General features: G+C 47.7%; 1 protein-coding gene across 2 annotated transcripts in view; it reads left to right on the forward strand.

Annotated features, from left to right (window-relative positions):
- The window catches only part of LOC110500114 (carbohydrate sulfotransferase 11), an 85,058-nt gene that overhangs the window by 63,885 nt on the left and 5,477 nt on the right, over positions 1 to 15,696 (forward strand). For both annotated transcript variants that reach the window (XM_021577290.2, XM_021577289.2), the window contains exon 3: positions 14,861 to 15,090. In XM_021577290.2, coding sequence (XP_021432965.1) covers positions 14,861 to 15,090 — 230 coding nt within the window. The remainder of the gene's footprint in view (positions 1 to 14,860; positions 15,091 to 15,696) is intronic.

Below are 15,696 nucleotides of genomic sequence, written 5' to 3' on the forward strand. Positions count from 1 at the left end.
GCACATTCATTGTGAATAGAGTAAGATAATAAGTGAGTGAACGAATGAAGAGGAATGGAAGAGAGACAGATATGACAGGACATCTGATTGTTGACGTTAAACCCAGGCCATAAATCCAAACTTGAAACAATTGTAAATAAGCGCCCGAGAGAAAAAAAAGTTCAGCCACGTAAAGGGTTAACGGGCAATTATTCCACTTTTCAACCTCATATTCATCATATTCAGCACCAAACCAGTGTCTCTAGAATATTATGTGAAAATTGTACGTTTTTATGATCAGTAGATAAGAAGAAAGGTCCCCAAAAAATGTTCCTCTGTGACATCACAGGGTACAGTAGGATTAAAAGTTTTTAAAAAACAGTGATTTTCAAAACCTGCAACGAGTTTCTAGCCAGATGGAGGGTATTTTCTCGCTCCCCACCTCACCGCGAATCTCATAGTGTTTGAAAATCACAGATTTAAAAAAAACTTTGATGTGACTGTGTAGAACTTTTTAACCCAACATCAGTGCCCCAGCCTCACTAATGCTCTTATGGCTGAATGGAAGCAAGTCCCCGCAGCAGTGTTCCAACATCTAGTGGAAAGCCTTCCCAGAAGAGTGGAGGCTGTTATAGCAGCAAAGGGGGGACCAACTCCATATGAGCAGTGTCCACATACTTTTGAGCAGTGTCCACATACTTTTGGTCGTGTAGTGTACGTTGACAGTGGTATTGTGCTGGAAGACAATGAAAAGTAGGTTGAAAAGTGGTGGAGTTGCCATTTAACTAAATTCCAGGAGGATAAAAGCACATGGCAGTATTATAAGGGGGGGAGGACTGCTGCAGGGAGGAAATTCACTGGAAAGATGATGGAGGAGGACGTTTTTAAACTGATGGACCATCGAGTGATGAGGGTGAGAAGGAATGGATTACAGTGGTAAACAAAAAGGGAAACGAGAAGTAAAGTTGCCGGGGAGTCTAGTAAATCCAAGCCTAGTTCTGACTGTTCTTTAGTTAGTGAGGGTTCTTGATCGATCAAGATATCTGGGAGATCTGTTTTGAAGAGAAAATAAGAATACATTTGTTTATTTGGGTTTTTTGTTTGTCCGAGGAGTAGAACGTGCATGCTTTGCCCCTGAAAAAGATATATAATTGTAATGTGTTGTGTGTGGATCTGCGAAGCAGGGCACCTATCATGGGGGTTATCTCTGGACTGGGGCGAGAAGTGAGAGCAAAGTGTGTAACTGAAGAAATAGAGGCAGTGGTTGGTGCACGCCGACTGACCCGTATGGTGGATGGAGTGAGGAAGCCCAGTGGTTGGTGCACGCCGACTGACCCGTATGGTGGATGGAGTGAGGAAGCCCAGTGGTTGGTGCACGCCGACTGACCCGTATGGTGGATGGAGTGAGGAAGCCCAGTGGTTGGTGCATGCCGACTGACCCGTATGGTGGATGGAGTGAGGAAGCCCAGTGGTTGGTGCACGCCGACTGACCCGTATGGTGGATGGAGTGAGGAAGCCCAGTGGTTGGTGCACGCCGACTGACCCGTATGGTGGATGGAGTCAGGAAGCCCAGTGGTTGGGGCACGCCGACTGACCCGTATGGTGGATGGAGTGAGGAAGCCCAGTGGTTGGTGCACGCCGACTGACCCGTATGGTGGATGGAGTGAGGAAGCCCAGTGGTTGGTGCATGCCGACTGACCCGTATGGTGGATGGAGTGAGGAAGCCCAGTGGTTGGTGCACGCCGACTGACCCGTATGGTGGATGGAGTGAGCAAGCCCAGTGGTTGGTGCACGCCGACTGACCCGTATGGTGGATGGAGTGAGGAAGCCCAGTGGTTGGTGCACGCCGACTGACCCGTATGGTGGATGGAGTGAGGAAGCCCAGTGGTTGGTGCATGCCGACTGACCCGTATGGTGGATGGAGTGAGGAAGCCCAGTGGTTGGTGCACGCCTACTGACCCGTATGGTGGATGGAGTGAGGAAGCCCAGTGGTTGGTGCACGCCGACTGACCCGTATGGTGGATGGAGTGAGGAAGCCCAGTGGTTGGTGCACGCCGACTGACCCGTATGGTGGATGGAGTGAGGAAGCCCAGTGGTTGGTGCACGCCGACTGACCCGTATGGTGGATGGAGTGAGCAAGCCCAGTGGTTGGTGCACGCCGACTGACCCGTATGGTGGATGGAGTGAGGAAGCCCAGTGGTTGGTGCACGCCGACTGACCCGTATGGTGGATGGAGTGAGGAAGCCCAGTGGTTGGTGCACGCCGACTGACCCGTATGGTGGATGGAGTGAGGAAGCCCAGTGGTTGGTGCACGCCGACTGACCCGTATGGTGGATGGAGTGAGGAAGCCCAGTGGTTGGTGCACGCCGACTGACCCGTATGGTGGATGGAGTGAGGAAGCCCAGTGGTTGGTGCACGCCGACTGAACCGTATGGTGGATGGAGTGAGGAAGCCCAGTGGTTGGTGCACGCCGACTGACCCTTATGGTGGATGGAGTGAGGAAGCCCAGTGGTTGGTGCACGCCGACTGACCCGTATGGTGGATGGAGTGAGGAAGCCCAGTGGTTGGTGCACGCCGACTGACCCGTATGGTGGATGGAGTGAGGAAGCCCAGTGGTTGGTGCACGCCGACTGACCCGTATGGTGGATGGAGTGAGGAAGCCCAGTGGTTGGTGCATGCCGACTGACCCGTATGGTGGATGGAGTGAGGAAGCCCACTCCATCCATTCTTTCGTTCTTTGAAGAAGACTCTCTCCCTTCGTATGTATATTTGAGTTATGCGAGAGATCCTGTTAGATCCTTCGTGCCCAAACCCTTGCATTGTAATGAATGTCAACTATTTGGACGTGTGTCAAGTGTATGTAGATGGCAGGAATATTGTGTGCCAGTTGAGGTGAAATGCTGCAATTGTGGTGGGGATCATACACCCGAATTCATGACCCTGTTAGGATGAAGGAGACTGAGGTGACAAGAATAAAGGCTGTCCAGCATGTCTCCTATCCAGAGGTAGTAAGAAGAGTGGAAGGGAGTAATGTTGAAGAAACCATGGTAGTTAGATTAGAGACATCAGTAAATGTTACTAGCCAATAGGATCCTGACATGTAGCATGTTAAAAAGGTGGATTTTGTATTGTCTATTGCATTGGTTTTCAAACTGCACATCGCAAACAAAGAAGAAATCTTAGAAAATAGGCATCGTTATGAGTGAGGCTGAAAGTTATTTTGGGACTCAGGAATTTTACAGCATTACAAGGAATCCTGTTAAGAATGTTCCGTCCACACAGGGCCCTGTGGTGTGCAGTGGATGTGACTCTGGACCCTGATACAGCACATCCCTACCTCATCCTGTCTGAGGATGGGAAACAGGTGAGACATGGAGACACACGGACGAATCGTCCGAATACCCCAAAGAGGTTTAATAAAAGTGTAAATGTCTTAGGAATGGAGGGCTTCTCTACAGGGAGATTTTACTATGAGGTGACAGTTAAAGGGAAGACTAAATGGGATTTAGGAGTGGCCAGAGAGTCCGTCAACAGGAAGAGGAAGATCACACTGAGCCCTAAGAATGGATACTGGACTGTGTGGCTGAGAAAATGAAATGTATACAAGGCTCTAGCTGGTCCTGATGTCCCCCTCTCCCTGAGAGAGAAACCCCAGAATGTGGGGGTGTTTGTGGATTATGTGGAGGGTCAGGTCTCCTTTTATAATGTGGAGGCCAGGTCTTTACTCTTTCACTGGCTACACCTTCACTGATAAACTCTATCCATACTTCAGCCCGTCTTAATGATGATGGTAAAAACTCTGCCCCTCTGATCGTTTCTCCTGTCATTCACACAGACTGAGTTTTAATCCGAAAATCTAATTTGCCAGGGGCGGCATCTAACCTTCTCACTCACACATTCATGTAGAAGTGTTGAGAAACATATTCTATTCTTATTTAAGTGACTCCAAAATGACACAATACATTATTTACCATTTAATAGCTATTTGGCACAAAATAATCTGAAACTCAACCAAAACATACAGCAAATGCATCCAACACATTTGTAGTCCCAAGCTTGAAATAGTCATTGCATGCAATGAATATGGGACCAGATTTAACTTTTTACGACTTTAATACACGTACAGTGCATTCGCAAAGATTTCAGACCCCTTGACCTTTTCCACATTTTGTTACATTACAGACTAATTCTAGAATTGATTAAAAATTTAAAAAATCCATCATCATCCATCAGAACTGCAGATCTTTCTTCCTTGCCGGCTCAGGATTCAAACCGGCAACCTTTTGGTTACTTGCCCAACGCTCTTATCTGCTAGGTTACCTGTCATCATTACCTCCAACTTGGCCCAATTCACATTTCCAATTTCCCACCCTGACATAGGCCTACCAAGCTAGAATGGGCCATGTGTCTCCACCAATAGTAGCTGAATATCCCAAGCAGGGCTATAGCAAATTCCCCAGAGAGGGTCAGGCTCCTTGGGCTATGTGGTGCCACTCAGGTTTGGGTGTCCTTGGCAGAATGGTGTCATGGGGGGGTCCATGTTGTTTAATGAACATCAAGGCAGACACATCCATTGGCCAAAGTTGTCAAGCCTCCGACGGATACAGAGTCAGTTGTACAGCTGAATGCATTCAATTGAAATGTGTCTTCTGCATTTAACCCTCTGATTCAGAGAGGTGCAGGGGACTGCCTTAATCGACATCCATATCTTCGGCGCCAGTGGGTTAACTGCCTTGCTCAGGGGCAGAACGACAGATTTTTACCTTGTCAGCTCAGGGATTCAATCCAGCAACCTTTTGGTTACTGGCCGAAAGCTCTAACCTAGGCTAGTCTATAGTTCTTCATCCTTCTTACAATCGACAGAGAAAAGACGGGGAAGAAGTCACCATTTACCTCTAGGCTGCTATACATATTTATTTCGTTTGTCATGGAATTTAAGTTGTAATTAAATATACTTTATTTAGAATGGATCAGAATACATTTTTCAGGGAAAGTTTTACCTGCTCTGTGTATTGTCAAATGTAAAAGAGTGAGGGAGCGTCGCTCCTCCGCACTCCAGCTGCACTGCAATGTGGAGAGCCCGAGAGCAGCTCACACACACAGCAGAATCTGACATTGGGAAATGTACAGCTTGCAGCACGCTGACGTGTTTATCCCTGACCAAAGCAGATGCTTTAGTTGCTTCCAAAATACAATTTAGGAGCAGAGCATGAGAAAATTGAAAATGAAATTCAGACAATGCCTTTGCCAGCTGTGCAGTTCCTCGGCTGTGTCGGAAAATAAATTGTTTTCTATTTTCTGCTCTTTTCACCCTTGGTGAATGTCGCAAAACCAGATTGTTGTATCATTGTGTGAGATTAAATGTAATAGACTCAAGGGGCTTCTTAGCTGTGGATTAGGAGAGAATAGGTGAAAACACACACTGACTGACTGAGTGAGTGAGTTGTAGTAGGATGCTAGTTATTGATTTGATGTCAATCAGATTATTCAGTTATGTATTGACCCATACAGTAGGCCATCCATCCAGACATGTGACTGAGCCCGACCTGGTCGATAACATGATCCAGTCTGTAATGTACCAAACTGTTCTTGGGGACCTTCAACGCTACAGGCCTTTTTTTGGTACCCTTCCCCAGATCTGTGTCTCGACACAATCCTGTCTCGGAGCTCCACGGACAATTCCTTCAACCTCATAGCTTGGTTTCTGCTCTGACATGCACTGTTAACTGTGGGACCTTATATAGACAGGTGTGTGCCTTTCCAAATCATGTCCAATACATTGAATTTACCACAGGTGGACTCCAATCAAGTTGTAGAAACATCTCAAGGGTGATCAATGACATTGTTTTAAGCCCAAATGGACGACAGAGACTGACAGTAAATGCAGTGAGAGAGAGAGTGTGTGTGTCAGCCAGCCAAGCAGTTACCCTGCCAACTGCGTTCCTTCTATTCTGGGGCACGGGCACAAAATGGCTGCCTTCACTCACAGGATGTACATTACATCTGCCTTGAGACTGGGGGGAGGCAGACTGCCGTCACTGACACACACACACACACACACACACACGAGATGCATGTCTATGGGTGTAGACAGTGGTGCGGGAGCAGTTTTTGTAAATGACGTCATAATTTACTCAAAGTTTGTACCGACAGACTGATTAGCCTGTCATTACAGCATGTGCATAAAATGCATCCTCCAATTGCAACGTTTGCCTATGCCCACTCATATTTACTCAAGAAAATGTTCCTTTTTTAATACCCTCAAACATCCAATTCAGAAGAGGCTACCTAAAGTCAAAATAGGCCACCATCATTGTCAATCGTTAATGATTATTCTTCACGTTTTCACCGGGGAAACGTCGAAACTGCATCTCCAAGTCAGTCATTTGATTGATCTCAATCAGTTTCATGGGAATATGATTTTAGATCTTCTTGAATGAATGTTTGGTGAGAGAATCAGAACAGGTGGTGTCAAACTATTAGCCTTTCTTGTATTTTGTTTTAATGAAAGCATATATCCTGCGTGGTGGTGCGCTCCAAGCATACTTCCAAAATTGTGGCAAAATGGCTTAAGGACAACAAAGTCAAGGTATTGGAGTGGCCATCACAAAGCCCTGACCTTAATCCTATAGAAAATCTGTGGGCAGAACTGAAAAAGCGTGTGCGAGCAAGGAGGGTCAAACGTTTTGGGTAGCCTTCTACAAGCTTCCCACAATAAGTTGGGTGAATTTTGGCCCGTTCCTCCTGACAGAGCTGACTCGGTTACACCAGCTCTGTCAGGAGGAACGGGCCAAAATTCACCCAACTTATTGTGGGAAGCTTGTAGAAGGCTACCCAAAACGTTTGACCCAAGTTAAACAATTTAAAGGCAATGATACCAAATACTAATTGAATGTATGTAAACTTCTGACCCACTGGGAATGTGATGAAAGAAATAATAGCTACTATTATTCTGACATTTCACATTCTTACAATAAAGTGGTGATCCTAACTGAGCTAAGGCAGGGAATTTGTACTAGGATTAAATGTCAGAAATGGTGAAAAACTGAGTTTAAATGTATTTGGCTAAGGTGTATGTAAACTTTCGACTTCAACTGTATCCTATATTTGCTCTAAAACAGAGTGAATCAAGTTGTACTGTATCCATGTAGGCCGCCAGCCTTTAGTCTCTCCCTCCCCTCCTCCCCTCCCCTCTAGTACGCCACCTGTGCCTATAAAGAGTTTGTGTCGTTAGTGTTTGCAACCATCAGCAGAACTGCAGTGGGCTATTTATTATAGCTTTGCTGTGCAGAAGGGGAGCAATCGCATATTTCAACATCATAACAAACCTCAGTAAGACTGTTAAGCCGTGACAGAAAGTCAATTATGAAATGAAACATGGGAAACGCATATATTAATAACTCCTTATTACTCACACATTTCACTAACAAAAGTGCCGTTCCAGGAGAGAACTCTTTCTGAGAATACAAAAACACACAGTCCCTTGGCTCAACACCAAAAGCTAGCTTGACGTGTGGAAATGTGACAGGCTTGACTTGATATTAGCATATTCATACATCTGGTAATAAATGGACTCATGGAGTCAGGGAGGGACATGCTGATTTTTAGCAAACTGGAAATGTTGCTGCAGACACTTGCACAGACGGACACTCATGTGGTTGGAGGGTTTTGTGTCAGTTGTACTACTCTGAGAACTACGGACACTATCAGACGGGCTGGCGTTTTTGATTGACAGCTCGCCCTGAGGGAATGGAACAAGAGATGCCGTTGGAGACTGCAGACCTCACGCACACAGACACTCAATCGACCAGGACTTTGTTGTAGCTACAGAAGAAGTGCTGATCTGATACGAGGGTTTGAGAAACCACTCGACGACAGAGAGGGAGAGACCGTCAAAGAGCGATGTGCTCATCCAGATGCCTAGGAGGACTCTTTCTACCACAGGCAGGAGAGGAGTGCTCTGTTGTGTTCATGTGTGCTCATGTACTTACCATTACGCAGACCGAATGCCTGCGCTGTTACTCCAACAGTGTGTTGCTGTAGGTTGAGACTCAGAGACAGACTTGGATAGTGTCTGTTCTCCCATAGGAACAGCATGGCAGAATCACTTAGGGCCTGTGAGCTCTGACTTCCATCTCTGCTATGGAGAGACACATCTCTGATATCCTTTTCTATCTCTCCATCCTCCCATCATTACCACTACATAAGAGCTTCCCTCGCTCCTCAGATAGGAGAGGAGATGAAACGACAGGAAGTTAACTATCCAACGGGAAGAGGGAGACATGGCAAGATTCTCTCTCTCTCTCCTCTGTCACTCTGTTAATTATAGTGCTTGTTACCCACTGAGAGAGATGGAGAGATGTTCTTTGGCTTCATGAAGTTCTGCTCAGTGTGATCTAGGGCCTTTATAGCCCTGCGAGGAGCCAAAGTGAACATTCCACGTAACAAGGAGCTGGTATTCACAGTGTCTCTCCCTCCCAGTCAGCTTTGATGTGATGTGGCATGACAATGGAGTAATGGAGATAAGACAAAGAAAAAGAGGGGGAGAAAAAAGATGATGGGGAAGAGGAGGAGGAGGGTGTCACTTTTTTTCCCTCCGACTCGTTCATTATCAAGCATCACTCGTTTGTTCAGTCGCTCGCTCGGGCCTCTCAAACTAATTTGCTGAGAAGTGAAGTTGACATGTCGAGAGATAGAGATGGGAGAGAGATGGGAGATGGGAGACAGATGGGAGGGAGATGGGAGGGAGATGGGAGAGAGATGGGAGGGAGATGGGAGAGAGATGGGAGGGAGATGTGAGGGAGATGGGAGATGAGAGAGAGATGGGAGGGAGATGAGAGATGGGAGAGAGATGGGAGGGAGATGAGAGATGGGAGAGAGATGGGAGGGAGATGAGAGATGGGAGAGAGATGGGAGGGAGATGGGAGAGAGATGGGAGGGAGATGGGAGAGAGATGAGAGATGGGAGAGAGATGACAGAGAAAGATACAGTAGAAAGACAAAGGGAACTTAGCATGCCTTGTTAAACTAGCTCAGTCCTGTCTCCCTGCTGTGTATGGCTGTAGCTCAGTCCTGTCTCCCTGCTGTGTATGGCTGTAGCTCAGTCCTGTCTCCCTGCTGTGTATGGCTGTAGCTCAGTCCTGTCTCCCTGCTGTGTATGGCTGTAGCTCAGTCCTGTCTCTCTGATGTGTATGGCTGTAGCTCAGTCCTGTCTCCCTGCTGTGTATGGCTGTAGCTCAGTCCTGTCTCCCTGCTGTGTATGGCTGTAGCTCAGTCCTGTCTCCCTGATGTGTATGGCTGTAGCTCAGTCCTGTCTCTCTGATGTGTATGGCTGTAGCTCAGTCCTGTCTCCCTGATGTGTATGGGTAAAGCTCAGTCCTGTCTCTCTGATGTGTATGGGTAAAGCTCAGTCCTGTCTCCCTGCTGTGTATGGCTGTAGTTCAGTCCTGTCTCTCTGCTGTGTATGGCTGTAGCTCAGTCCTGTCTCTCTGCTGTGTATGGCTGTAGCTCAGTCCTGTCTCCCTGCTGTGTATGGCTGTAGCTCAGTCCTGTCTCTCTGATGTGTATGGCTGTAGCTCAGTCCTGTCTCGCTGCTGTGTATGGCTGTAGCTCAGTCCTGTCTCCCTGATGTGTATGGCTGTAGCTCAGTCCTGTCTCTCTGATGTGTATGGCTGTAGCTCAGTCCTGTCTCTGTGATGTGTATGGCTGTAGCTCAGTCCTGTCTCTGTGATGTGTATGGCTGTAGTTCAGTCCTGTCTCTCTGCTGTGTATGGCTGTAGCTCAGTCCTGTCTCTCTGCTGTGTATGGCTGTAGCTCAGTCCTGTCTCCCTGCTGTGTATGGCTGTAGCTCAGTCCTGTCTCTCTGCTGTGTATGGCTGTAGCTCAGTCCTGTCTCTCTGCTGTGTATGGCTGTAGTTCAGTCCTGTCTCTCTGCTGTGTATGGCTGTAGTTCAGTCCTGTCTCTCTGCTGTGTATGGCTGTAGTTCAGTCCGGTCTCTCTGCTGTGTATGGCTGTAGTTCAGTCCTGTCTCTCTGCTGTGTATGGCTGTAGCTCAGTCCTGTCTCTCTGATGTGTATGGCTGTAGTTCAGTCCTGTCTCTCTGCTGTGTATGGGTAAAGCTCAGTCCTGTCTCTCTGATGTGTATGGCTGTAGCTCAGTCCTGTCTCTCTGATGTGTATGGCTGTAGCTCAGTCCTGTCTCTCTGATGTGTATGGCTGTAGCTCAGTCCTGTCTATCTGATGTGTATGGCTGTAGCTCAGTCCTGTCTCTCTGATGTGTATGGGTAAAGCTCAGTCCTGTCTCTCTGATGTGTATGGCTGTAGCTCAGTCCTGTCTCTCTGATGTGTATGGGTAAAGCTCAGTCCTGTCTCTCTGCTGTGTATGGCTGTAGCTCAGTCCTGTCTCTCTGATGTGTATGGCTGTAGCTCTGTCCTGTCTCTCTGATGTGTATGGCTGTAGTTCAGTCCTGTCTCCCTGATGTGTATGGCTGTAGCTCAGTCCTGTCTCTCTGATGTGTATGGCTGTAGCTCAGTCCTGTCTCTCTGATGTGTATGGCTGTAGCTCAGTCCTGTCTCTCTGTGTATGGCTGTAGTTCAGTCCTGTATTTCTGATGTGTATGGCTGTAGTTCAGTCCTGTCTCTCTGCTGTGTATGGCTGTAGTTCAGTCCGGTCTCTCTGCTGTGTATGGCTGTAGTTCAGTCCTGTCTCTCTGCTGTGTATGGCTGTAGCTCAGTCCTGTCTCTCTGATGTGTATGGCTGTAGTTCAGTCCTGTCTCTCTGCTGTGTATGGGTAAAGCTCAGTCCTGTCTCCCTGCTGTGTATGGCTGTAGTTCAGTCCTGTCTCTCTGCTGTGTATGGCTGTAGCTCAGTCCTGTCTCTCTGCTGTGTATGGCTGTAGCTCAGTCCTGTCTCCCTGCTGTGTATGGCTGTAGCTCAGTCCTGTCTCTCTGATGTGTATGGCTGTAGCTCAGTCCTGTCTCGCTGCTGTGTATGGCTGTAGCTCAGTCCTGTCTCCCTGATGTGTATGGCTATAGCTCAGTCCTGTCTCTCTGATGTGTATGGCTGTAGCTCAGTCCTGTCTCTGTGATGTGTATGGCTGTAGCTCAGTCCTGTCTCTGTGATGTGTATGGCTGTAGTTCAGTCCTGTCTCTCTGCTGTGTATGGCTGTAGCTCAGTCCTGTCTCTCTGCTGTGTATGGCTGTAGCTCAGTCCTGTCTCCCTGCTGTGTATGGCTGTAGCTCAGTCCTGTCTCTCTGCTGTGTATGGCTGTAGCTCAGTCCTGTCTCTCTGCTGTGTATGGCTGTAGTTCAGTCCTGTCTCTCTGCTGTGTATGGCTGTAGTTCAGTCCTGTCTCTCTGCTGTGTATGGCTGTAGTTCAGTCCGGTCTCTCTGCTGTGTATGGCTGTAGTTCAGTCCTGTCTCTCTGCTGTGTATGGCTGTAGCTCAGTCCTGTCTCTCTGATGTGTATGGCTGTAGTTCAGTCCTGTCTCTCTGCTGTGTATGGGTAAAGCTCAGTCCTGTCTCTCTGATGTGTATGGCTGTAGCTCAGTCCTGTCTCTCTGATGTGTATGGCTGTAGCTCAGTCCTGTCTCTCTGATGTGTATGGCTGTAGCTCAGTCCTGTCTATCTGATGTGTATGGCTGTAGCTCAGTCCTGTCTCTCTGATGTGTATGGGTAAAGCTCAGTCCTGTCTCTCTGATGTGTATGGCTGTAGCTCAGTCCTGTCTCTCTGATGTGTATGGGTAAAGCTCAGTCCTGTCTCTCTGCTGTGTATGGCTGTAGCTCAGTCCTGTCTCTCTGATGTGTATGGCTGTAGCTCTGTCCTGTCTCTCTGATGTGTATGGCTGTAGTTCAGTCCTGTCTCCCTGATGTGTATGGCTGTAGCTCAGTCCTGTCTCTCTGATGTGTATGGCTGTAGCTCAGTCCTGTCTCTCTGATGTGTATGGCTGTAGCTCAGTCCTGTCTCTCTGCTGTGTATGGGTAAAGCTCAGTCCTGTCTCCCTGCTGTGTATGGCTGTAGTTCAGTCCTGTCTCTCTGCTGTGTATGGCTGTAGCTCAGTCCTGTCTCTCTGCTGTGTATGGCTGTAGCTCAGTCCTGTCTCCCTGCTGTGTATGGCTGTAGCTCAGTCCTGTCTCTCTGATGTGTATGGCTGTAGCTCAGTCCTGTCTCGCTGCTGTGTATGGCTGTAGCTCAGTCCTGTCTCCCTGATGTGTATGGCTATAGCTCAGTCCTGTCTCTCTGATGTGTATGGCTGTAGCTCAGTCCTGTCTCTGTGATGTGTATGGCTGTAGCTCAGTCCTGTCTCTGTGATGTGTATGGCTGTAGTTCAGTCCTGTCTCTCTGCTGTGTATGGCTGTAGCTCAGTCCTGTCTCTCTGCTGTGTATGGCTGTAGCTCAGTCCTGTCTCCCTGCTGTGTATGGCTGTAGCTCAGTCCTGTCTCTCTGCTGTGTATGGCTGTAGCTCAGTCCTGTCTCTCTGCTGTGTATGGCTGTAGTTCAGTCCTGTCTCTCTGCTGTGTATGGCTGTAGTTCAGTCCTGTCTCTCTGCTGTGTATGGCTGTAGTTCAGTCCGGTCTCTCTGCTGTGTATGGCTGTAGTTCAGTCCTGTCTCTCTGCTGTGTATGGCTGTAGCTCAGTCCTGTCTCTCTGATGTGTATGGCTGTAGTTCAGTCCTGTCTCTCTGCTGTGTATGGGTAAAGCTCAGTCCTGTCTCTCTGATGTGTATGGCTGTAGCTCAGTCCTGTCTCTCTGATGTGTATGGCTGTAGCTCAGTCCTGTCTCTCTGATGTGTATGGCTGTAGCTCAGTCCTGTCTATCTGATGTGTATGGCTGTAGCTCTGTCCTGTCTCTCTGATGTGTATGGGTAAAGCTCAGTCCTGTCTCTCTGATGTGTATGGCTGTAGCTCAGTCCTGTCTCTCTGATGTGTATGGGTAAAGCTCAGTCCTGTCTCTCTGCTGTGTATGGCTGTAGCTCAGTCCTGTCTCTCTGATGTGTATGGCTGTAGCTCTGTCCTGTCTCTCTGATGTGTATGGCTGTAGTTCAGTCCTGTCTCCCTGATGTGTATGGCTGTAGCTCAGTCCTGTCTCTCTGATGTGTATGGCTGTAGCTCAGTCCTGTCTCTCTGATGTGTATGGCTGTAGCTCAGTCCTGTCTCTCTGTGTATGGCTGTAGCTCAGTCCTGTATTTCTGATGTGTATGGCTGTAGCTCAGTCCTGTCTCTCTGATGTGTATGGCTGTAGCTCAGTCCTGTCTCTCTGATGTGTATGGGTAAAGCTCAGTCCTGTCTCTCTGATGTGTATGGCTGTAGCTCAGTCCTGTCTCTCTGATGTGTATGGCTGTAGCTCAGTCCTGTCTCTCTGTGTATGGCTGTAGCTCAGTCCTGTCTCTCTGATGTGTATGGCTGTAGTTCAGTCCTGTCTCTCTGATGTGTATGGCTGTAGCTCAGTCCTGTATTTCTGATGTGTATGGCTGTAGCTCAGTCCTGTCTCTCTGATGTGTATGGCTGTAGCTCAGTCCTGTCTCTCTGATGTGTATGGCTGTAGCTCAGTCCTGTCTCTCTGATGTGTATGGGTAAAGCTCAGTCCTGTCTCTCTGATGTGTATGGCTGTAGCTCAGTCCTGTCTCTCTGATGTGTATGGCTGTAGCTCAGTCCTGTATTTCTGATGTGTATGGCTGTAGCTCAGTCCTGTCTCTCTGTGTATGGCTGTAGCTCAGTCCTGTCTCTCTGATGTGTATGGCTGTAGTTCAGTCCTGTCTCTCTGCTGTGTATGGCTGTAACTCAGTCCTGTCTCGCTGATGTGTATGGCTGTAGCTCAGTCCAGTCCAGTACCACAGTACAGTACCTGTTCATACCTGTGTTTAGGACAGGAACTCAGATAAAGACATAGAGTGCGTCTGAAATATCACCCTATTTCCTATAGTGCACTACTTTGGGGCCCAGGGCCTGGTCAAAAGTAGTGCGCTATATAGGGATTATGATGCAATTTTTAGATGCACAATAGACTTCACCCGTGGGACCATAACAGCAGGAGTAGTAATATCTCAGCGTTGATGTTTCAGTGACTCATGACCATCAGTCTCTGATGACCTCTTAAAGGGAATGGGTTTTACTTAAAGGGTAATGGACTGTGACGTGAAGCATAACAATCATAACCCCACAGCATCTGCTCTTTGAGCTTTATGTTTGATCATATCCACATTATCTCTCCAATGGCTAATTGATCTTAACTGGCAGAACCTGTCTCACAGTTATATTTAGGTGTACAAAGCATGATTTGTTCACGTTTACTTAATGCCATATACTGTATATACGTGTCACTTGATAAATGGTTAATGGAGGGGTTCAAGTACTAACACAAGGCTTTTAGTTTGGTTAAGTGCTGAGAGCACGGAGGTGGTCCCAGACATGAGTTATTTTATCAACCCTCCTCAAAGGCCTAGCCCTATTCTCTACTCTCTGGTATGGCATACAGCTGTGGCACTGACTGGCTGTCGTGCTGTGTGTACACGTGCGTGTGTCTGAGAATGTGGAGCAACACAGGACACGATCTGATCGATTTAGAGTCCCCGGGGAAACAAGGGAATTCCCTGAAAGGGTTATTCAGGGTACAGAGCAAAAATAATCACCAGCTCTAAGAAAACATTCCTGCTCTTTAGATCAAGAACAGCCCTCCCTCACTTCCTCCTCTCCCCTTTCCATGATTCCCTCCCTTCTTCCCCCATCCTTCTTTCTTTACACTGAAATGTGTGGATCAAGTGAGCTACTGTTGAATGAAATGGGAACTATGCATATTGTATTAGTCAGCTCCCCATAGATCATCATTGGTATTCCAGAAGATTAATATATCTCTCTTCTTCTTCTTCTTCTCTCTCTCCCCCAGTCGGAGTTCTCCAGTGCCGCCATCCTCCACCAGGGGAGGAGAGACCAGGTAGCAGAGTCATGTCGGGCCCAGAGTGCATCCAGCCGCAAGCGCCGGGTCCTGACCCCCGGTGACCTCAAACACCTGGTGGTGGATGAGGAGCATGAGCTCATCTACTGCTATGTCCCCAAGGTGGCCTGTACCAACTGGAAACGCGTCATGATGGTCCTCACGGGACACGGCAAGTACAGGTCAGTAGCACAGGAAACTACTATTGAGATTTGACATAACATGCAAGACACATTTTCCGAAAGGAACACAATAAATAAACGATTAAAGATGTAAAAATAAAAGCTGAAAAGTGGATCAAGTTTTATTTTATAATACTAGTACTGATACGACTACGCTGTCACATAACATCCTAATATTGAGTTGCATCTCCCCCTTCTGCCCTCAGAACAGTTCACTGGGACATGGACTCTACAAGGTGTTGAAAGTGTTCCACAGGGATGCTGGCCCATGTTGACTCCAATGCTTCCCACAGTTGTGTCAAGTTGACTGGATGTCCTTTGGGTGGTGGACCATTCTTGATACACAAGGGAAACTGTTGAGCGTGAAAAACCCAGCAGCGTTGCAGTTCTTGACACAAACCGGTGCACCTGGCACCTACTACCATACCCCGTTCAAAGGCACTTAAATATGTTGTCATGCCCATTCACCCTCTGCATGACAAACAGACACAATCCATGTCTCAATTGTCTCAAGGCTTAAAAATCCTTCTTTAACAAGGGACATCAATGAGGGATCATAGATTTCACCTGGATTCACCTGGTCAGTCTGTCATAGAAAAAGCAGGT

Source organism: Oncorhynchus mykiss, chromosome 21 (assembly GCF_013265735.2).
Source record: "Oncorhynchus mykiss isolate Arlee chromosome 21, USDA_OmykA_1.1, whole genome shotgun sequence".
Classification (NCBI taxonomy): Eukaryota; Metazoa; Chordata; class Actinopteri; order Salmoniformes; family Salmonidae; genus Oncorhynchus; species Oncorhynchus mykiss.